At 42.3% G+C, this 22,043-nt stretch overlaps 1 protein-coding gene across 1 annotated transcript; it reads left to right on the forward strand.

Annotated features, from left to right (window-relative positions):
• Nucleotides 1-48: 48 nt before the first annotated feature.
• SRD5A1 (steroid 5 alpha-reductase 1) lies at nt 49-17,505 on the forward strand (the record flags this gene model as incomplete). Its single annotated transcript, XM_030041851.1, has 5 exons — nt 49-530; nt 2,525-2,691; nt 8,429-8,530; nt 10,658-10,808; nt 13,713-17,505. Coding segments are annotated over 5 exons (969 nt in total), but the record flags the coding sequence as incomplete, so codon positions are not given.
• Between the last annotated feature and the right edge of the window lie 4,538 nt (nt 17,506-22,043).

Here is a 22,043-nt window from a genome sequence, read left to right on the forward strand (position 1 = left end):
CTCCGCCGCTGCCGCCGCCCCGGCGGAACTTCCGTTCCCGAGCTCCTCCCCCGCACCGCGACCGCCTCCACCAACCGGCGGGCGGAGGGGGCGGTGCCAGTCACGCCCTCAGCGCCAATTGGTCCGCGGCGCCGGTGGGCGTGCCGCCGGCTGGCCGATGAATGGAGGCGCCGGGGGGGAGCGTGCTGGCGGCGCGGGATGGGGTCCGGCGTCGTCGGCGATGGCGGCGTGTGCGGGTTCTGGCGGCGGCTGTCGGGGCCGGAGGAGCGGCGGCTGCTGGAGCTGCTCGCCTACGGGCTGGTGGTGCTGGGCGCCGCCTCCGCCCTGCTGCTCCGCTTCGTCCCCATGCCCTACGGCCGGTACTCCTCGCCGCGCTTCGGCTGGCCGCTGCCCGCCCGCCCCGCCTGGGCGCTGCAGGAGCTGCCCTCCCTCCTCGTCCCGCTCGGGCTGGCCGCCTGCGGCGGGGCGGCCGCCGCCGCCTGGCCCAACCGCCTCCTCCTGGGCTGCTTCGTCGTGCACTACGCGCACAGGTGCGGCCCCGGGGACGGACGGGGTCGGGGGGGGTGTCCCGTCGGCGGCCGGAGGGGTGCGGTTCCGCGGCAGGCCGGGGGCCGTCCGGGTAGGGGCGGCCGGCTACCGTTTCCGACGGCGGGGATCGGCGCTCTGCTGTGAGTTAACCTCTGTCGCTTAGCGTAGCAATCGCTAACGTCTTTGCCGCAGCCGCTTTGCGGGCAGGCGCGCCGTGTTTTCACGGAGTGGAGCAGTGCTGGCGGCGCTGCTCGGGTGCTGCGTGGGGCGCGGCGGGGTGCTGCGGCACCTTTCAGAATCGGCACGAAAAGGGAGCGTGTGGCCCTCCCGGCACGCAGTATGGTCTGTACCCTATAGCCGTAGCTCTCGTGGCGACCCCCGCTCAAGCAAGGACTTGACCGGGTGGACTTAAGGATGCCATCTTCCAGCAAGGGAAGTTCACTTCTGGATGCCGATATAACTTTGATATAGTGAAATAGGAGCTGTTTTGCAGTCATGGCTTTCAACACAGGACTCGATGATCCTTGTGGGCCCCTTCCAGCTCACGATATTCAATGACTCATTAAAATCCTGGCAAAGCTAAGGCTGAGCGCCCCACGTTGTCACGTAGTCGATGGTATCCGGGTGTTCTGTAAAACTTCTCAAGAGAAGGCAGCTTAGCTGGAGCTCGGTTAAGAGTTTGCTGTTCTCTTCAAGTCACGGACAATAGTTACTGGTGCTACTCCGCAAGTAACACTGCCACCATGCTAATACAGCAGGATAGACTCGTCAGGCTAATTTTAAGCTGAGTGCGTGGCTGATACGCAGTTGTTCTCTGGTGCTTATTGCAAGAGGCTGTTGCTTTTGACCGAAAGTATTCCATATCCTCAGGTCGAGAGGGATGCAACGTACTGTTGGCCTGGTGGCTGACCAGCTTTGCAAACCTAGGAGTGTGTCTTTACTCCCTCCTTTTCCATTCTTAAGAGTAAAGAGATTAGCTTTGGCATGGGATCTTAACTCATCCTCAGTGTCTGGGAAAAGCAAGAAGTGCAAGGCAAAGCTTTGTACAGAAAGCTGAGCTGTACTGCAGTTTCTTTTCCCCGGTTGCTTATTGCTGTTGCTGGCCTAAGGGACTGTTCTGTAGGTGAACGCAGACTGGAAAAGACCTCTGTTATCCAATTCCGTTTGTTGTAATGTAGTGGGCTTTAAATAATCACATCAATGAATTTGTTATGCTTTCTCAAAAGCTGTTACGGTTTTGCTTCCTCTGGAAAGGCTTCTTTGGAGCTGTGGTCCTTGAGTAGCTGGAAAACATGTGAAGAATGCTCAGGTTTCTGTAATCCTGCTCCTATATCATTATAGATTGTAATTAAATCGATAGGCTATTGGGAGTTGGCTAGTCATGTGGGGCAGAGCACAAAAAACATTCACCTGCTTTTCTTGTTTGGAGCTTGTTTGTTTACTTTCATAATCCCCTGGGAAAAGCAATCAAGATTCCTTTCCCAAATGGGATTGCAGCTGTGGATTTGTCATGTCTTTAACAGGTGTCATGGGGTAGACTGAGATTGTCAAGGCAAAGCAATTAATGCTTTTAAGTGACTTTTAGGGCAAGGAGGAAACTGAGCTCAGTTAGGGTAATTTCAAGGGGATTAACTTCCCCCCCTGGAAGTGCTGATGGGTTTGGTGTAGGGATTGGGAGACCTGGCTCGTTCCAGAAAGCCTGGTGATACCACTGAGGATTTAGGAACAAAGGAGGGCAAAAATACCCCTTGCCTTTACTGCTCTGGACAAAGTAATTGCTTTGGGTACAAAGCTCAAGATTTCCATCATAAGGGGAGAGAGGAGTGATCTCGTAATTCCAATTAGGCAACAAAATTAACATTGAGGTGTTAAAGCGAGTGTAACTATCCTTCTGAACTGGGATCAAAGGCTCCGGACTATGGATTACAGTTTTGGACATCAGAAGTATCTTTTCTGTTTGTTAATGCAACAATTTTACTGTCCTTGTTCGCTATAGGGCGCTCATATTTCCTCTTCTGATCCGGGAAGGAAAACCAACACCGTTTTTCACTTTCGTGCTAGCGCTTCTGTTCTGTGTTTACAACGGGTACTTGCAAGGCCGAAGCTTAAGCAACTATGCAGAATACCCTTCAGGCTGGTTAAAAGATCCACGTTTCATTACAGGTGAGTTAAAACATGTTATGAGAACTTTAGGTGTAGTTTTCCTTCGTCTTCATGGAAAGAAATTATTGTTATTATAATTTTATAGTATCTTTAATCCCATTTTATAACTTTTCTCACAGTTAATTCTCTTGTTTGCTGTAGCTGGAAGCCTTTTAACCTTTTTTATTTTAGAACTGTGAACTGACACCTATCAGGAAGTGAGGTTACATTTATACTTGAAGCCATGTGTATGATTAATAGGCTAAGATGTTTAGTGGCGAAGTATTGTCTTTGCCCTATTTTTTGTTTCCTAGGCATCTACTTTTGCCTACTGTCAAAAACATGGTATCATTTTCCAAGGAAATCTTTACAGAAGGATCTTTTTGATCTGAAGATAAACAAGAATATTTTTGCCTTGTCAGTCAAAGGCAGAATGCTGGGCTGTGTGGATCCTTGATCTGACCCAGTCCAGTTCTTGTTGTTATGCTGAGCCAGAGCAAGTTAGTGTTTCTCCCAGATTTCTCAAGACTTTTACAGCAAGAATAAGAAGCTTTTATCGTTATTGCAGTGTTATTGTGGATGACAATAGAGGGCCACAGTGCTAAATGCTGTCATGACTATAAGACTGAAGAAATTTAAATTGAAATAGATGCTCTTGCCAAGATTAGGAGGCAGTACTGCTTGTGCTCTAAAAATGGAGAAATTGAGGTACAAGGGAATGACTTCAGTGGGCGCTAGGCGCTTGGATATACTTGAAATTCTCTTGGTACTTTTGAAATTCCAGTCTCCTTAAATTGGAACCAACAAAAAAACTGATTAAAAGATCTGTTGATCAAAACTGTTGAAGACTCTGATGCAACACAGGCTTTGTTTCCGGTGTCCTAGTTTAGTACCTTAATCAAAAGATATCTCAATACAATGCTGTAAACAAATCATGAGTCAGGAGCCATAAATCAATTCCTCCTTACTGAAAGATCTTAAGGTAACAAGGCTGTTGCTCAGGTTTCCTTGTTGTTTTTTTTGTTTTGTTTTGAGTGTCAAGGATTTCTGAAAGATGTAAATGTATAAATGATAATAGCTTCATCTGCCTTCAGTTATAAATACTTCTGTGTATGAATTAGTTTGGTTTGGGTTTGTTTGGGGGTTCTTTTTGTTTGTGTTTGTTTTTTGTTTTCAAATAATACTGTTTTGGAATATATGCTTATACATATTTATTTATGCTAATTATAAGCAAAGTGTTGCTTTCATGACTATTGTAAGGCAAAATATTGTTTTAAAAAGTTATCCTGAAAACTAAGAAAGTGAAGGTTCCTGGTATACATAGCAACCATTTTAACAGTGTCACTTGCTGGCTTTTTTGAGACTGTTATTACAATAAATCGTTAGGTAGAGTTTGGCATGGCTATGAAAAGGCCAAACCTAAGACTTCTTGTTTCTTTTATTCCTGTAGCTAGAATATATTTTTTTTTTGTAGTGCACGTCAACATAATCAGAACATAGTGGATATTTATAATTGTGATTTGGTATTCATCCCAAAGGTACCTTCAAATATCTGCAGTTTATACTTGTAGCTTTGGTCAACTCAAATGCAGTAGTGCTGTGTTGTACACTGGATACTCCCTGAACAACTGGACTATTATGTTCTAGTTCTTCAAAAACATCTGGCAGTGTCTTTAAGCCTCTGTCTAAAATGACTAAAAAAAAAAATTGAGTAGAAGGTCAGAAAATTACAATAGCAAGAAAGCGTATTTGCTGAGGGCTAACAAGGTATTTCTTCAGTCTATATTGAGTCACATGTGGAAGAGAAATGGGAGAGTGTGTACAAGTAGCAGCCAAACAAGGTTCAGCAGTTGGAAGCTGAAATGAGATAAACTTGCAGTGAAGACAGAAATCTGGAGAAGTGAGGCTGATTAACTGTCATGGTGGGAGGTTTCAAACAACTGATGTGTTCTCTGTCTGTGGAGCCTTAGTATACAGATTGACTTTTCAGATGTTTTAAGAGTTAACTCTGGGAAAGCAGTAGCTTATATCTACACCAGCAATTGATTTGGAGCAGCAATACAGTTTTGATGTGGTTCCCTCATGATTTCTCTGGAGTGTGTGTTGGTTTAGTTCAGAGCAGTGAACTTGTCTGTTTTCAGAGGAAATGGAAACGTTCTGCTTCAAATGCAGTACAATGCTTGATAAAACCATGAGCTTTCAAACCACTGTGGGAGCAACTTCATAATCTGTCAGCATGTATCTTCCACACGCATGCCAATAAAAAGCTTGTGAACTTACTAAAAGTACCCGTGATACCCTGAAGCGGTGAATGCTACGAAAGGGGGCATATGCACCTGCGTGTTTCACCCTTGTGTTCTTTCCTAATCTGTCTGCACTTCTAGTTGGAAACTCCTTCCTTCCTTTGCTTGCTTTGGCTTCATCAAACCCTTTGCAGTATGCCGTGTGTCTTTTCTTACTCCTTTAAATCCCCATTCAACTACTTCCTTCTAATGTTTTGATGCAGGGCATGGTTAGCCATCAACACTTTTCTTTGCAGCAGCTCTGCAAAGCGGAGCAGTACCTGTAAGTGGGAAGGTGCAGGTGACAGAACATCAGCATGTAGTCTGTTGCGTGAGGCTTTTTATCTGGCAGTCAGGCAACCAAGCCTGCCTGCCACCTCTGCTCTCTACGGAGAAGAGACACGAGGAGAGCATGGGCATTGCCCGTACCTGGACGCGGTCTCGTGATGGAGGGACGGGGGCTAGTCGGTATCTCTCCTCATATCTGTAGGCGTCTGGATGCTCCAAATGATCTCGTGCCTTCTTGGAAAGACTAACCACGCAGCCTGAGCTGAGGCACTGCCCACCTGAAGTGTCTGCCGGGCACTTCCAGCACAGCTGTAGAAACTGGCCGCCTCCTGTGCCTGTACAGCATCTTGCACCGCGTGTTCTTGAAAGCCGGGCTGGGGGGGTGAGCCAGACAGCAGTTACTATCCTGTCGCTCTGAAATAGCCCGCAGAACAAGAGTCGGTCTTTTTGCGTGAGATTCTACATGGGCGAGGGTGAAGAGGGCACTGGCGCAATAAGGCAGACGTGCTCTTCTCTTGCACTAGGTCGTTTGGTAATACAGACCTAGTTACTGTCGTCCTTACGCAAGTGTTCTCCTCCTAGGAACCCAGGCCTTAATCTCCAGGTTTATCCTGATGAAGCGAAAAAGCCTCTTGAGTTTAACAGTCTCGTGCGGTCGTCTATGTTGTGCGGTGCATCCTGCGGTTTGGAGAACCGACCGGAGTACGCTGTGGCTCCCTTCCTGTTCCCATATCCGCGTTTCCCTCTGGGGGAAGCCAAGTCCCGCAGGTCATGGTGGATCACCTGCTCTTGGCTTTGCAGAGCGCAGTCCTAGCCCTTGGCCACGTGAGGATCCGAGGGTGAGGACGGTGAAGTACAGAGGACGGGCACAGGGAACGTGGTTATGCAGTACTTCAGGGGAAGGCGGGTCTTCAAATTGAAGAGGGGTGCTGTGAAAACAGCCTATGTTCACCGGGTTGTTGTCCATGAAGAGGGATTTGATTGTCTCCTCCTGACATGTGGTGGCTCTCAAGTAGGAGGGGTAAAAATGCACAGAATCTAGCTAATCTTCTACAGCAATTGGGCACTCTTAAAGCAAGCTCCAGTCTTTTTGCATTACCTGAAAAGTTCTTAGTAGTTCATATACTAATTTACAAACAGGTACCGATACAGAATACACTGGTAACATTCTCCAAAATTACAGTGGCATTTCAGAGAAATCAAAGGGTCTCTGATTTCCTCTCCTGAGAAATAAATTTAGTATTCTTTCTAGAACTGGTACTAACTTTCAGTACAGATTTTTCCTCATGCTAATAGTGAAATAAATTAGAAGAAATATTGTTTACATTAAGTAGAAGTAATCTGTGTGCTTGTTGAGAAATCTCCTTTCAAATTATTGTATGGATAGAGACAATGACTTGCTTATTTAGTTGTATGAATAACATCCCTTGTTTTCCAAGGTAGTCTCAATCTTCTCTGGCAATTTGCAAATTGATACATGATCACAAATGCTAAGAGAAGCAAACTATTTTTGTTGCTGGATGCCGTGGGGATTCAAGATTCTCTGTTTGGATAGAGATCTGTTTTGAAGGAAAAAGTTAAAATGATCTGTTTTCCTAAAAGTAGAATTCAACAGCATTTGAATTACTCACCCTGTGGTTTTGAACGTTGTCATTACATGAATTGGTCTGCAAATTCCTCATTACATTTATCTAATCTATTTCATGATGATGTAATTACATTGAATATATAGTTGAAAGGATTATGGTAAAATTTTACTACAACAGACACTTTGCATGTGGCATCTACACACCTTGATTTCTAATGGAAACTTATGGCACGGTGCTGTATGAACAAAAGGTTCAGAAACATGCTTTTCACAGGACTAAATTCTGCTACTGGTTCTGTAATGTAAGCAGATTGTAACAAGCTAATCAAACAACATTTTTTTATTTATATAGGTAAATATGGAGAGAGCTTTCACACAGAAATGTCAGTTTCTCTGCAGAGCAGTCATTTTCTCCTAATCCATGTGGAAGCAGACAGCTAGCTAGGTCCTTTAGATAAACGCAGCCCCCGAGGGATTGAGAAAGGAAAGCTGCCTATCTAGCAACTTGTTTGAGAGGCAAGGTCTGCTTACACCTGTAGCTTCACTTTGAAATGTAGCTTAAGTCTCGGTAAAGTATGCTCTGACAACCTACTTGTCTGGCAACATGGCCTCATACATCTGGATATCCACTTAGTGTCTTTGCTCTCGTACTACCGGATTTCTCTGTATTGAAGGAGAACCATCTGAAAGACTCGTTATGGGTGCAAAAAGACAAAGCTTGCTTTAGCTGGTGTGTGAAGCAACTTTGGTCTAGAAGCACATCACTGACATTTTCTTTGGAATTTAAATAAAAATCGGTGACTTTGGAGGTGGATTCAAAACAATACAATGCATCTACCCTCAAAACACTAATCCTGTCTGCTTCTAGTAACAAAGAATGCTGCCTTAAAAGGAAAATAACATGGGTAATGTGTAGCCAAAGTCTCAAAATGGAAGGGTGAAAATACTGAATTTGAATCTAAATTCCTTTTGATTTATCCCATGCAATTACAGCAAGATGTAAGCATGTAGAAAGTGACAATCTCAGTTTTCATGAAAGCCTGGTATAAATGGTAAAACCATTTTGCTGAATGACACAAGTAAATGGTGTGTGAATTCCTTCACAATTTTATTATTCTTTTGATTGCACGGAAGTCTGCTGTGGAAACTCTGGTATGTTGTCAGTTAAAAAAAAAAAAAAGGGGGGGGGAGAGACTGAGGTGTCTCCCTCTGGCAGGAATGAGAATGGCTGTTTCTTTCAGTGTTTAAGACTTTAGTGTATTTGTTTTTCTCTGTGGAAGTTAGGGAAATATACACAGTACATCTGTATATATGCACATGCATACATTTGTTTATATAAGTCTAGCAACATAAGAATAAACTTTATACTTACAGTCCTATTCCTATCTAGAGACCTGTTGATTACTGTGAACTGTGCTGACTGAAGAGCTCAGTGTGGGACTGGGATTGTGCAGTATGTCACCAGAATTGCTTATACTGCTTACATTTCCACTGCTTTGAGATAATATGCCTAATACGCAATATATAACTGTAGTTTTTCTGAACAAGCACTTTGGCTCAGTGTATTATTAAAGATGGTATTTTAAATATTTCTCCTCAGGCTTTATAGGGTGGTTGACTGGCATGGCAATCAATATTCATTCTGATCATATTCTCAGGAATCTGAGAAAACCAGGGGAAAGCGGTTACAAGATACCAAGAGGTAAGTAAAAGGGGTACAGAAATTTTTGTAGCACAAGAAGCACCTCTGATGAGGAGAGGCAGAGAGCTGGGACTGTTCAGCCGTGAGAAGAGGGGGCTCTGGGGGACCTTATCGATGTGTATATATACCTGATGGGGGGGAATGAAGAAGAGAGAGCCGGGCTTTTCTCAGTGGTGCCCAGTGACAGGACCGGAGGCACTGGGAACAAACACATGAAGTTACATCTGAACACGGTTTTTGCTGTGGGGGTGGTCAAACACTGGCACAGGTTGCCCAGAGAGGTTGTGTGGTCTCCATCTGTGGAGATACCCAAAACTGGACTGGACGTGGTCCTGGGCAACTGGCTCTAGCTGCCCCTGCTTTTGATGATCTCAGGAGGTCCCTTCCAACCTAACGTGAGTCTGCCTAGAGATGACCTTCTAACGCTTGGTGTCTTTTAGGGGAGATAGTCCTTTATGATGTAAGAGGAAACTGGAAATGGCAGTTTGTTGTCTACCTCAAGAAGTGATTTCATAGTGTGGGAAACGTTTGGGGTTTTTTTTCCTCTTAAGCCAAGTATTTGAAGGGATCTGTTTCATGATATCGTGTGGCTTGTGAGTCTGAATTTCTTGACCAACTCTGGCTGTATTTTTAGAAAGTGGTAAAAATGTAACATAGCATTCTACAACTTTTATGAGAATCAGCAGGTGGGTGGAGGAAGACAACCTAAATTATCATCCCAGTGCGGGGGCAGGGAAGGGGAGGCAGAGAGTACTGGGCAGCAGTGTGTGGCTGGCCCCTCTTAGGTTGTCCCACGCAGGAAGAGGGAGGGATCATAGGGAACCGGAGGGCAACGACTGCTGCGGTAAGGGAGGCACGGGGAAAAGAGCACAGAAATCCAAAGCAAGTTAGGCATTATAAATTCTGGCCTTCACGGGAAAATGGAGAATATGAAAGGATTTCTTATGGAGCCTATTGAAGTGTTAAGGTTTATTGACACTTTTGGAAACATTAGACTCTTCCAGGTGTATTATACTCAGTGAGAGTAGAAAAATAAGTTACCTCTGAATTCTGCTGTTTCTCTAAGTTTTTCCTGTGGTTGTTGCTCTCTTGGGTTTTAGTGAGATTTTTTTTTTTAATAAAACTGGAAGAAATATGTATATAAGGCAGTAGACTGTTACTTTTCACCAAGAAGGTAACTTTATAATTTTAATAGATGTAAATCCAAATGCCCATGTGAAAAACGAATATGAACATACCGTACTATGTTCAGTGTGCAAAAAAGTTCTGAAGGAAATAAGATGTTATTTGCTGCATGATCAGAAGGAGTTGGTCTTTTTGATATTCCTTATCCAGTTTAAGTGCTAGAATTCTGCTTCTCTTTTGTTACAAAAGCAAAGGAATTAAAGCAAGGTCAAAACATGTCCTTTATTACATTTGGCAAATACTTGTTTGTTTAGTCCCGCTAGTAAAGCACATAATGAGATGTTATCAATTTGTATACTAGCTTTGGAATTGGGGTGCAAGTTCTTATTTTATAAAATTCCCAGCAGGTGAGTACTGATTGTTCGTGCATAATTGGCTGTAAAACACATTTAACACTAACTGCCAATTACTTCTTTCACTGAGTGTCAGGGCTCAAGCGGTAGAGAAACAAAAGGGCAATGCATTTTAAGCTAGAGGATAAGTTTGGAAGTTTAATTCATAATAATAATATTGTTCATAATTGATTTAATTTCTGAAGTACTTAAAGTGTATGCTAACTAACCCTATGAGTATTTTCTGGGACTCTTAAAATAGAAAATGTGCTCCCCTTTTACATATTTTAAAAAAGGTTTAGTTTATGATCAAAGACCCAGTTTGATTTCATCGTTGAATAATTATTTACAGAGGCATGAACTCGCTTCTGATACTGGTAAATCTGCTTCTCTTTCATGATTTAAAGAGGAAAAATGCAGCTGGAGAAGGTCTGTCTTAGAATGAGGTCTGAAGCGATCCTTCATAGTACAGCTTGAACTGAAAAACACTGCCTCGAAAAAATAGAGAGACACACTGGTGATGTAGCTCCTATTTGACTAACAGTAAAAGATAGCATTGGGGATCTCTTTGATTTAAGGTGCTTTTAAAATAACTCTGTTTGGCTTTCAGGGGGAATGTTTGAGTATGTCAGTGGAGCCAACTTTTTTGGAGAGATCCTGGAATGGTTTGGGTTTGCCCTTGCCTGCTGCACCATTGAAAGCCTTGCATTTGCGTTGTGTACGCTTTTCATCTTGGGTTCAAGGGCAAAACAACACCACCAGTAAGTGTTTGTGTCTTATAATTTCTGTTGTCTCTATGCCACACTTCATTTCCCTCTCACATCATCCCACAGGGATGTTGCAGAGCAAGTTTTGTGAAAGACTGCTACTTCAATGGAGCATATAATAGAGAATACTCTGAGTAATATTAAGCACTGCAGAATTTCAACGGGATAGTACTGGGCATAAACACACACAGTGTACAATGAGGTGGTCAAAATAATGTTTAAATGAACATAGTTCATCCTGGATCTGTAAAGATTATAGACAAGTTTTGGAGAATTGTCTTAATTGATCATATACTATACTTTGCTTTGTGGCTCAAACTTGTTTCTATAATATTAAAATTTTGAAAATCACTCTAAAGTCTTCTGTAACAGGCACACTTTATAGTCAAGTCTATATCCTATTGTTTATAATCAAGTGTATAGACAATATGAAAACAGTTCTGGTAGATGATATTTAATAAAGTCCCTGCTCTATAATTAAACAGTCCAACTGCTAATGTACTGTATTCATAATGTGGCTTTCCTGCTAACAAAAGGATCATAGTTTGAGAAGACTTGAAAGGATTCTCTTTAAGGAGTAGCATGTTTAAAAGAATTTGAACACCTTAATCTTATTTTAGTTATTCTCAGCTTCCTGCTTTGGTTCTCATGCTGAAACTTAGTGGCATAAGAGGAAATAAACATGAATTTATCAATAAAGTAGGTTGAAAAAAAATATCATTGCTAACTATCTGTCAGGGCAGCCATGGCTATGTCTAGTGGGGTCTTGAAAACCTCCAGAAATGGAGGTTTTCCTCCATCTTGTTTGTAGGGTGTTCCAGGTCTGTATTACCCTCCCAGTGAACAAGTTTTTCATACTATCCAAGCTGAACCTTCCAAGCCTGTCACCATTTCTCCTTGTTTTACCACCTGCTACTACTGAGCAGAGTCACAGAATATCTTATGTTGGGAGGAGCATCTGAAGGTTGTCCAGTCCAGCCATCTGGTGTGACCTGCTCCAGCCAGGGCTAACCACGATGCTATACCTGGTTGCCCAGGACCTCATCCAGTTGAGTTTCGAGTGTCTCCAAGGGTGGAGGCTTCAGCACAACTCTGACAAAGCCCCGGAACAGGATTTTTCTCATTCTCGTGGGGAAGAGGGTTTTTTCCTTACGTCCAGTTGGAATTTTCCATGTTGCAACTTTTATCCCCTGCCACTTGTCCACTTGTTGTGTGCCTCCAGAAAGGGCATGGCTCTGTCTTCTCTCTAATGTCGCTGTAGGTAGTGGAAGACTGCAGTTAGATCTGCTGCTTAATTTCCTTTCCAGGCTGAACAAGCCTAGTACCCTCAACCTCTCCTCTTGTATGTCCCAGCTATGCAGTCATCTTAATGACCATCTGCTGGATTCTTCTCCAGTTTGTGGACATCTCTATTGCACAGGAACCTGAAAACTGGAGGCAGTAATGCGGATGCAGGCTCTCAACCGCTGAGTAGCGGAGAATAAGCACTTCCCCTGACTTGGTGGCTCTATACTTGTTAAAGCAGGCCAGTATGCAGTTAGCCTTCATCATTGCAGGGATCATTACTGACTCATGTTCAATTTGTCTACCAGGATGTCCACGTCCTTTTGTGCAGAGCTGCTATCTAGCCAGTCAGTCTCTGGCCTGCACTTTTGCATGGGGCCATTGCATTCCAGCTGCAAGAGTTTGCATTTCTTTCATAGTTTTGATCCATTGTCTTAAATAACTCCCCTTCCAGTACCTGTAGGCAGCAGTAACAGAGCCTCTTGGTCTCTTCCCCGCCAGACAAAGCAATGCCAGGTTCCTCAGCCTCTCCTTGTATATTATGTTCTTCAGGCTCAAATTCCATGATTGGTTTCTGTCTGTCTTAAGTCTTGACAGTGCTGTTTCAGAGCTCTTGACTTAGAGTATTATGAAAAGCTAAATGTTGTTAAAGGAAGTAATTTGCACTAAAGGAAAAATGCATAAAAATGGAAGAGGGGTGCAGAAAAAAAACAACTAAAAATAGCAAATCCATGTAAGTGAAGAAATATTTTCATGTAGTCTGTTTATTTTGAAAAACTTAGAATAAATGACTGAAAAGGATAAATAGTGTAATGCTGGTATTCCACAGCTGCAGGTTAATGTGCATTGCATGTTTTGTTCCCTGCTTATTCCAGCTTTGATCTTGCAGTTAGTTATAGATATGAATACCTGCAGCTTTGAAGCTAATTCTTTTTTTTTATTTTAGAGAAGCAGAAGAATAAATATTTGAAAATGGGAGTAAATGTGTTTGTTATATAAGATGGCCAGACAAATAATAACACTTGGTATCGCTATGCATTTATTCTTTTAAAATTGTCTGGATTTTAAAATAGTGATGGACTTTGAGGGTGATTAGCAGTAAGGCTAGTGTAATATTTGTCACATTCAGTTCAATTATCCAAATCCTGACTGGAACTGAAGATGTTTCTATCCAGAACAGGACTGTCAAACATATGTTGAAGTATCCCTTGCTTCCACATGAAGTCATTATACAATTTGACATGTTATCCTCTTGAATGTTTTTGATTTTCTTTTTTCCCTTCTACTTCTAAAATGCAAATACTTGGGATGCGTAACAACATACATTTTGCAACAACAGACTACTCCTTCCCTGGCTGCTCTCACCACATCTGTTGGTTTGATTTCCCATTGCTGGCAGCAGTAACTTTCTTTCACTGTAGTTGGTGATTAGATGTCATTAGGATGAGTGTGGTAAATGGCAGTTTTCTATCCAGAGTAGGTTCTAAAGGCATTTTTGAGGGGTTGTAGCCAGAAAATATATGGATTACATTGAATGCATTGTACCATTACTTAATTTCCTCAACAGCATTTTGAAGACTTGGTACTCATCAGATTTCTGTCTTTGTTTTTCAGATGGTACCTTGAGAAATTTGAAGACTACCCAAAGAACAGAAAAATTGTGATCCCATTTGTGTACTGAGCTGTACTTTTAACACTGTTTTTGAAATGGATGTGTTTTGTAACAGCTAACACTTTACAGGTGTTGGCCGGTTAACAGCATACTCTGATCATCACTGTGACAAAGCCTTTGCATCAGTGCTGCTATTAGTTACTGCTTTTCCTCTTAATGAAAACCAGAATCTGATGGACAGGGTGAATAGGAACAGAAATGCTTTTCCAACAGTGGAGCACCATCATAAATACATTAGGCACTGTGTCTGAATTCACATCGTGGAAAGTATTGTACAGGACTTCTGGTACTTTCTTTTCTGCCTATACAGGCTTCTGCTGTTCCCACTCGATCCAGCCAGACTGTGCTGAGGATTGTGCTGTGAGCCCAGTCACCCTCACTGCAGTCTGCATGGGGTGTTCTGCCTGTTATTAGTCTGCATGCACAAATGGGGTTGACTTTTTTGCCTTGCCTTCCTAATCCTTTCTTCCCCCCACCTGCATTTTTGGGACAACTGATGATGCAGATGAAGGACATGAGATGAGTATAGCTGCTGTTAGGTGAGAGAGAGTGTTCTTCCTCCTCTTTGCACTCTTACACAGCAATGGACAGTGGGTAGGTAATACTTAATGCCATTTACATTAACAGTTGTAGTGCTACCTTTCCCAAATAATAGATTAAGATTGTCATCTACCTCTCAAATTTGATGACTATCTCAATATTCAATACGTGTTTTCTCACTCAACCCTATCTGTGGAAGGCGTTCTTTATTTGCAATACTTAGGCCAGTCTATCACTGTTAACAATTGTGTAATGTTTTCTAACTTACTTTATAAAAAAAACTTAATATTTTTACAAAATTCTCTTACTATGCTGTTTAAAAAAAAATTAAGTGTCTTCCTTTTCCTGTTGAGAACATTCTAGATTACTTTATATTCCAAAAATCTCGAATCTTTTAGTGCTGTTTGCTTTATTAATGTCAGTTCTCATACACCCATGTTTTTCTCCCAAAGGACTCCAGAGGGATTTCAGAAACATGATGGCATCCCAAGTGTACTGACTTTTGAGTTTCAAGCACATCTATGTCCTTTGCATGCTTGTGGTATTAAAGAATTTTTTCGATTAGCTGGAAAAAAAATCTTGCATTCTACAGAAAACTTAAAAAAACCCCAAACACAACATGAACAAAAAAAACCCCAAAACAACAACCAAATAATAATGAAAAAACAAAACCCCAAACAAATAAACAAAAATCCCCAAACCTTCCCACAAAACCCAAAACCTCTGCTGCTAATATACTTTAGAAATCAATGAAAATCAAACTTTTGCCAAGTGTCTTCTGATCTGTTTACGCTGTATATGTTGGGTTATGTTCTTCAAAACAAATTGGTAATATAATTTTGCCAGATGCTGAGTTTTCCAGTATGGTATTGCAGTAAGCTTTGTCTAGAGCTCAAAATTCTGTCTTTGCTGTTGAGTTACACTGCTGTAGTAATCGAAGTCACGTATCTGATGAACTTTACCTTTAAAATCTTAGATATTACTTTAAAGATAGTACATTCAGGAAATGGGCAGTGAAAAAGGACTTTGTGACCCAAGCTTCTGCTTAACAGTTGTTTCTTCCTCTTCTCCTTCCTGCCATGTTTATACAGTCCTTACTGCACTGAAGTCTTAGCTATCAGTAAGGATTTATTCAGTGGTGTAAAGTGTAACAAAAAATTTTATCATTATTGACTGAAATAGTCAAAGGAAGGAGGGGAGACGAACTGGCAGTCCTACAGTGATAACTTACCTATGGCTAAGCCCTTGAACTGTCAGTTCCTCCTCATAGTGTTGGCTGGGATGACTGATCCTGCTTTCAGCTGATATCCCAGAAGTCCAGCTTTGGCAGAACATAGGAATACCTGTTCCTTTGATGCCAGTGTCATTACTTGATTCTCAAATTGTTTAATCACTTCTTTAGTGTTGACATCTTTTCTTAGTGTTTTACAGGATGTTTGAGGCTTCCCCTGTTGTTTTTGTTATCACACTATAATTTGACATTTGATCCTAGCTGTTTTGATGAACACTAAGTCATGGAGTTCCCTGGGGAGAGGATGGTGGGGAGGATGATTTACTCCTCAGTGCTAAAGTGGGGTTAGTAGACAATAAAAGTTCAATAGGATCACTTAAAGCATATTCTGAAGAGATGTTTGGAAACCTGGTCTTATATATTGAGATATTTCTAAACCCTATATCAAATTCCTGTGGCAGTTTTTAAAATCTTGGTATCTAAATCATCCAGCTACCAAAATCTGTTTTAGGGGAAAAAAATACAGGATTCAAAAAGCACTATCTACTTGAGATGTTTAAATACTTGCACAGTTTATGGTGAATTAATATCTTATATCTTTAGGAATATTTGTTAAAAAATGACTAATGGGACAACCAACCAATAAAAAAAGATCTGGCTGTGGCACTTTAGTCTCTAATCCATCACCACTTTTTTTTTTTCCTTTCATGAAAAGGCAAAGATTCTCTTAATAGTAAACAGCGAGAGAAACTGCTTAGTGTTCAGTTTGTCTCCTTAAGTTCAAGAGCTGTAGCTCTCTAGTCAGTAGTAGTTATCATAGTTTACAGAAAAATTGTACTGATGCCTCAGTTTTGCTCTGGTGCTATGCTGCTAAATATTTGTCTTGACTAAAGGTTCAGCTGGTTTGCTCACATAATGTTCATTTATGGTCTACCTATAGCAGGATGGGGATCTGAAACGTGATGCTCTGACAGCTTATCCATGTTCTTTCTCTTGTTACAGAAAAGGAAAAGCTAAGGTCTATGGGATGTCAATGTCAGTGTGTTTAGCAATTGTAGTTAATTGGGTTATAAAGAAAGAAGAAAAAAGAACAGAGAAGAAGGTTTTGTTCTTTGTGTGTTTATATTTTGTATTCTCATTATACTGCTGGAACCTTCCTTAAGTAAAGTACAGAATTTATTTGAGGCAGTTCATTAGAGTGCAAGTCTTACAAGGAGCAGCTGAGGGACCTGGGGTTGTTCAGCCTGGAGAAAAGGAGGCTGAGGGGAGACCTGATCGCTCTCTACAACCGCCTGAAAGGAGGGTGTAACAAGGTGGGTACTGGTCTCTTCTATCAAGTAAGAAGTGACAGGACAAGAGGAAATGGCCTCAAGTTGCTCCAGGGCAGGTTTAGATTGGATATTAGGAAAAAAATTCTTCACCAAAAGGGTTGTCAAGCACTGGAACAGGCACTGCTTAGGGAAGTGGTTGAGTCACCATCCCTGGAGGATTTAAAAGGCGTGTAGATGTGGTGCTTAGGGACATGGTTTAGCGGTGGGCTTGGCAGTGCTGGGTTCATGGTTGCACTTGATGATCTTAAGGGTCTTTTCCAACCTAAACAATTCTATGATTCTTGCATTTCAAGACCAAGGTACACTGGTGAAAAGCATATGATCAACTTGGTCAAATGCTAGAACTGCCTTTTGTTTAAACAATATCCCATTTATTTGTCATACTTCACTTGTGCACTCTTCCCCTTTCAGCAGCTTTGACAGAATTTTTCTGTTTGAAAATATGATACTGAAAAATTTTTCTTGCAGATACATAGTGTGAAAATAAACTCTGTTCTGCCCATTCCAGGAGAAAACATGTATGCTTGTTATTGGGTATAATATCTGTAACAACTTTTAACAGAGATACTTCTCTTCAGACTGCCTATATCTTTCCCCTAAATCCCCTACTAATAAAATATGGTTTGCAGTGTCTGTCTTGAATACTTTTTTTTTCTGTTAGTAACCCTTGCTATAACTTGTGGAGGTTGACCAAGGCTTTTGTACCAGCGACTTCATTATCCTAAATGAGGTCTTGAGGACTGTAATAGTAAGGTTGTATTAGAATAACCTAGGTGCATAGGTGAACATGAGGAGATGCACTCAAAAAAAATTATTAAAAGTGACAAGATAAATTTGTCTAGTGATACAGTCTTAATTATGTAAAACAAAGTACGTAGCTGAGATGCTCTACACTTGCAGTTAGAGCAAAGACTGATAGAAGCAGAGGCTACTCCTTTGGCTTCTGCTGCTGTTAGGTCATGGTGAACTTTTCATTTGGAGCAACTGTAGCACCTGCCATTTCAACTATTTGAATTCTGGTTCAGCAGCATATTGTTTTTTTGAGCAATGAAGATAGTGTACAAATGACTTGTTGTACAAACTCGTATTCTTTCAGCAGGTAAGAAATCCTGAGTGCCTACCACAGTTTTTATGCCATGTTTGGGAAAAACACCTCTAACAAACACCTATTTGTTAATTTAAATGAGTTAATCATTTTAGTATGAGAATGTCCCAGCCTGTTCTGTGCTACTAAGTTTTACCAGTAGCAGTTGCATTTGTTAGGGCAGCCTTTCACACGTACATCAGTCAGTTTTGTGAGGAAAACAGACCTCTGAGTAAAATTGCATCACTTCTCACAGTGATGCAATGTATCTATCAGCGTGTATGTGCCCCCCGCCAAAACACACGTGAGGAAGCAATTGTGGAAATTCCTGTTGCAAGACAACTGAAGGGATAAGCCTAAAACAAGGTTTGCATCTGAGAGAGTTGCACAACTGCAACTTGCTGTTGGGCTTCTTGGGGAAAAAACAAAAGTGTTTTGTACATCCCTTGCTTGATTTCCCATGTTTGCTTTGAAAGCAAAACCAATACATTCTGTTTTGTTGTGTACAAGTGGATGGTGGAAGCAACAGGTTATTTGTTCACAGAGATGAAAGAATACCTATATGATGATTGGTGCCACATCTGGTATAATGCTTCTCCAGAGATGATGCATTACCAGTGTGCTAGCGAGAGCCTTGCAGTGATGTTGTTTGTCCGTGCTCCCTAATACTTGCAGCCTCTCCTTTTGGAAATGCCTGTTGACCTGTCCGGTTCCTGAGAGGGTGCTGGTGGCTGGATCTGAAGAGGGAGCACTCGCGGAGTCACGTGTTCCAGCTGCTCTGGGAGGGAGCACTCCAGTTCTCCTGGGCTGTTGAAAGGGAAAACCAGTACAAACTTAAACTTCTACCGGAAAAGAAAGCTGTGTGATCGTATCCGTGAACCGGGGTTCAGATGTTGAGCAGCACTGTCAAGACTAAATAAAGGCCTGTCTGTCGTGAGCTAGCAGAAACTGGCCCAGGTACCTGCTATTACTGCGTCTCGCTGGCTGCCGTACTGGGTTGGGATCCAAATTTTTCAATCCGTATTGGTGAACAGTTCGAGAGGCTTCCAGCTATGCCCCCCCCCCCAAGCATTGTGTTTGCTGCAGGAGACCAAGAGCCAGATGCGATGTGAAGCCAGGATTTTGCTAATATGCAAGTGGCCATGGGAGGAAACCCTGTGAGAAAGAAACCTGTGGCACTAATGCAGATTTGGAGGATTTTAATGTTTTGCAAGGGCAAATATGTTTCCTCTTTCATTCTCTGCCTGCCTCTTTGAAAAATGGTGGCTGTTACTGGAACAGGAGAACTGCCTTGAAAGCCCCCAACCGTATTTTGAAAGTGTTCAAGCGTTAAAGCAGAGTCATTAACAAATACCAACATCAGTAACCAAAGATAAAAACACTCTTTAGGATGCTTCAAATAATCCTTGAAAATTTTACTAGGCCTTAGAACCAAAGACTAACACATTAAACTTAATATTTAGCATAAAACAATACAGTATGTAATCATTACTGATAGAATAAAGTAATACTAGGAAAAGTAGTTTAGAAAAATATAAATAGCTATGCAGACAGCATACAGCAGCATAGTCTTATGAATAGAAAGCTAAATGACCAAGAAAAAATGAGCTGGGATATTTTCATGAGCAAAAAGAGAACTAGTTTGTTGATGAATAGGATATAATTTTTATTAATTTTAAATTGAGATAAGGTAATATATTTGATTACTTAGACTGTGATAATTTCATATTAGTCATTAAAATAGTAAAGGAAAAATCTGGTGCTATGCATTGAACCTGTGGTCATCCAGAGGGTCCCATCTGAAGACACTTAAAACCCTCCTTGAAACACGATCTCTAGGTGCGGATCAGTTAGGTAAGGTTTTTCTGCCTCAGTAGTTTAATTCCCAGTAAGTGTTCCCTAAGAAGTATTCCTGTAGCATTATTCCTGGACATAATTTTTAGATCCATGGCTTAGAGTGGTAAGGAGGAGGGTGTCATGGAGCATGTGGCAGCAGCCCTTCTTATCTGAGGCATGCTTGTCAAATTGAGCACAGCTTTCTTGTTGCTTCCTAATGTGTTCTCAGCAATGTCTCCAAGAAGATACACTTAAATCTCTCAGAGCTGTTTCTGAGAAGGGAGGCCATTTGGCCTGATGAGATAGAAGACCTCTAACACAGCTCTGAAGAGGTACTGTTGGAGTGATCAGGATGGAAGCACCTGGGACACAGCATGCCTTCTCAGCCCCCAAATCTCACCAGTCAAAAATAATAACATGCTTGTGAAACTTGAGTTTCTCTCTCTAACTAGGAAAGTCCACTGAGGTAGATTTGTATGTATATTATTTTGTTTTTAACTCACTCATTTTATAAGTTCACCTTTTTTTGTTTTGGTTTGTTTTTTTTTTAAATGATCAGTCCACTTTCTAATAAAACTAGATGTAAAAAAAATCAGGTTCCATTCAAAATTTCCGTACTGATGATATAAGATTCTCTCAGTTCTCAACTTGTTACTTCCTTTGCTCACTGAGGTCTGGTGTCCTCATTAGATAGCGTGTGGCTATTGCTGGTGGAAGAGTTTCTTCCTCTGATTTCTCTTCCCTTTGTAAATTAGTCCCTGCAACTCTCTGCTTTGTTGATTTGCTGTCCTTTAAAATCTTGATTAAAAGTATCTATTTTTTCCTTTGTGCTGTTCAGTCTCTTTGCTATTATGCTGTAACTTCCTCTAATATATATGCTTTTTATAAAACACATTGTTCCTGTTGCTATCAAATTTTCTTATGAATCATTATTTGCTCCTGATAAGTCAAATGTTTATGCACGTTTGTGGTGGGTTGACCCTGGCTGGATGCCAGGTGCCCCCCCAGCTGCTCTGTAACTCCCCTCCTCAGCTGGACAGGGGGGAGAAAAAATAAAATGAAAGGCTCATGGGTTGAGATAAGGACAGGGAGATGACTCGCCAATTACTGTCACAGGCAAAACAGACTCCACTTGGGGAAATTAATTTAATTTATTGCCAATCAAAAGTCAGAGTCGGGTAATGAGAAATCAAACCAAATCCTAAAACACCTTCCTCCCACCCCTCCCTCCTTCCCAGGCACAGCTTCACTCCCGGTTTTCTCCACCTCCTCCCCCGACAGCAGCGCAGGGGGACGGGGAATGGAGGTTGGGCTCAGTTCATCACACGTTGTCTCTGCTGCTCCTTCCTCCTCAGGGGGAGGACTCCTCGCTATTCCCCTGCTCCAGCGTGGGGTTGTGAGATGGTCCTTTACGAACTTCTCCAACGTGGGTCCTTCCCACGGGCTGCAGTTCTTCACGAACTGCTCCAGCATGGGTCCCTTCCCCGGGCTGCAGTCCTTCAGGCACAGCCTGCTCCAGCGTGGGTCCCCTGCGGGGTCACAAGTCCTGCCAGAAAACCTGCTCCAGCGTGGGCTCCTCTCTCCACAGAGCCACAGGTCCTGCCAGGAGCCTGCTCCAGCGCGGGCTTCCCACGGGGTCCCAGCCTCCTTCAGGCAGTGAGGTCCTCCCTGGGCTGCAGGTGGAGATCTGCTCCACCGTGGACCTCCCTGGGCTGCAGGGGGACAGCCTGCCTCACCATGGTCTTCACCACGGGCTGCAGGGGAATCTCTGCTCTGGCACCTGGAGCATCTCCTCATCCTCCTTCTGCACTGCCCTGGGGTCTGCAGGGCTGGGGCTCTCACATATGCTCACTCCTTTCTTCCAGCTGCTGTCGCACAGCAACTTTTTTTCCCCTTCTTAAATACATTATTCCAGAGGTGCTACCACCGTCGCTGATGGGCTCAGCCTTGGCCAGTGGCAGGTCTGTCTTGGAGCCGGCTGGCATCGGCTCTGTCGGACATGGGGGAAACTTCTAGCAGCTTCTCACAGAAGCCACCCCTGTAGCCCCCCCCCCCCCCCCGAAACCTTGCCATGCAAACCCAATACAAAGTTTTCTTTCATAAAATTGCAAAATAAAACAATTACATGGCACTTGTAGGCAAAACTCTTTTGTCAATTGCTTTGAGCAGTTTTCTTAAACTAAAACTGTCATGCAATGTTTTGGAAGGTAGACATTTCAAACCTCAATGGATAATATGCTATAATTATTAC

Source organism: Aquila chrysaetos, chromosome 18 (assembly GCF_900496995.4).
Source record: "Aquila chrysaetos chrysaetos chromosome 18, bAquChr1.4, whole genome shotgun sequence".
Taxonomy (NCBI): Eukaryota; Metazoa; Chordata; class Aves; order Accipitriformes; family Accipitridae; genus Aquila; species Aquila chrysaetos.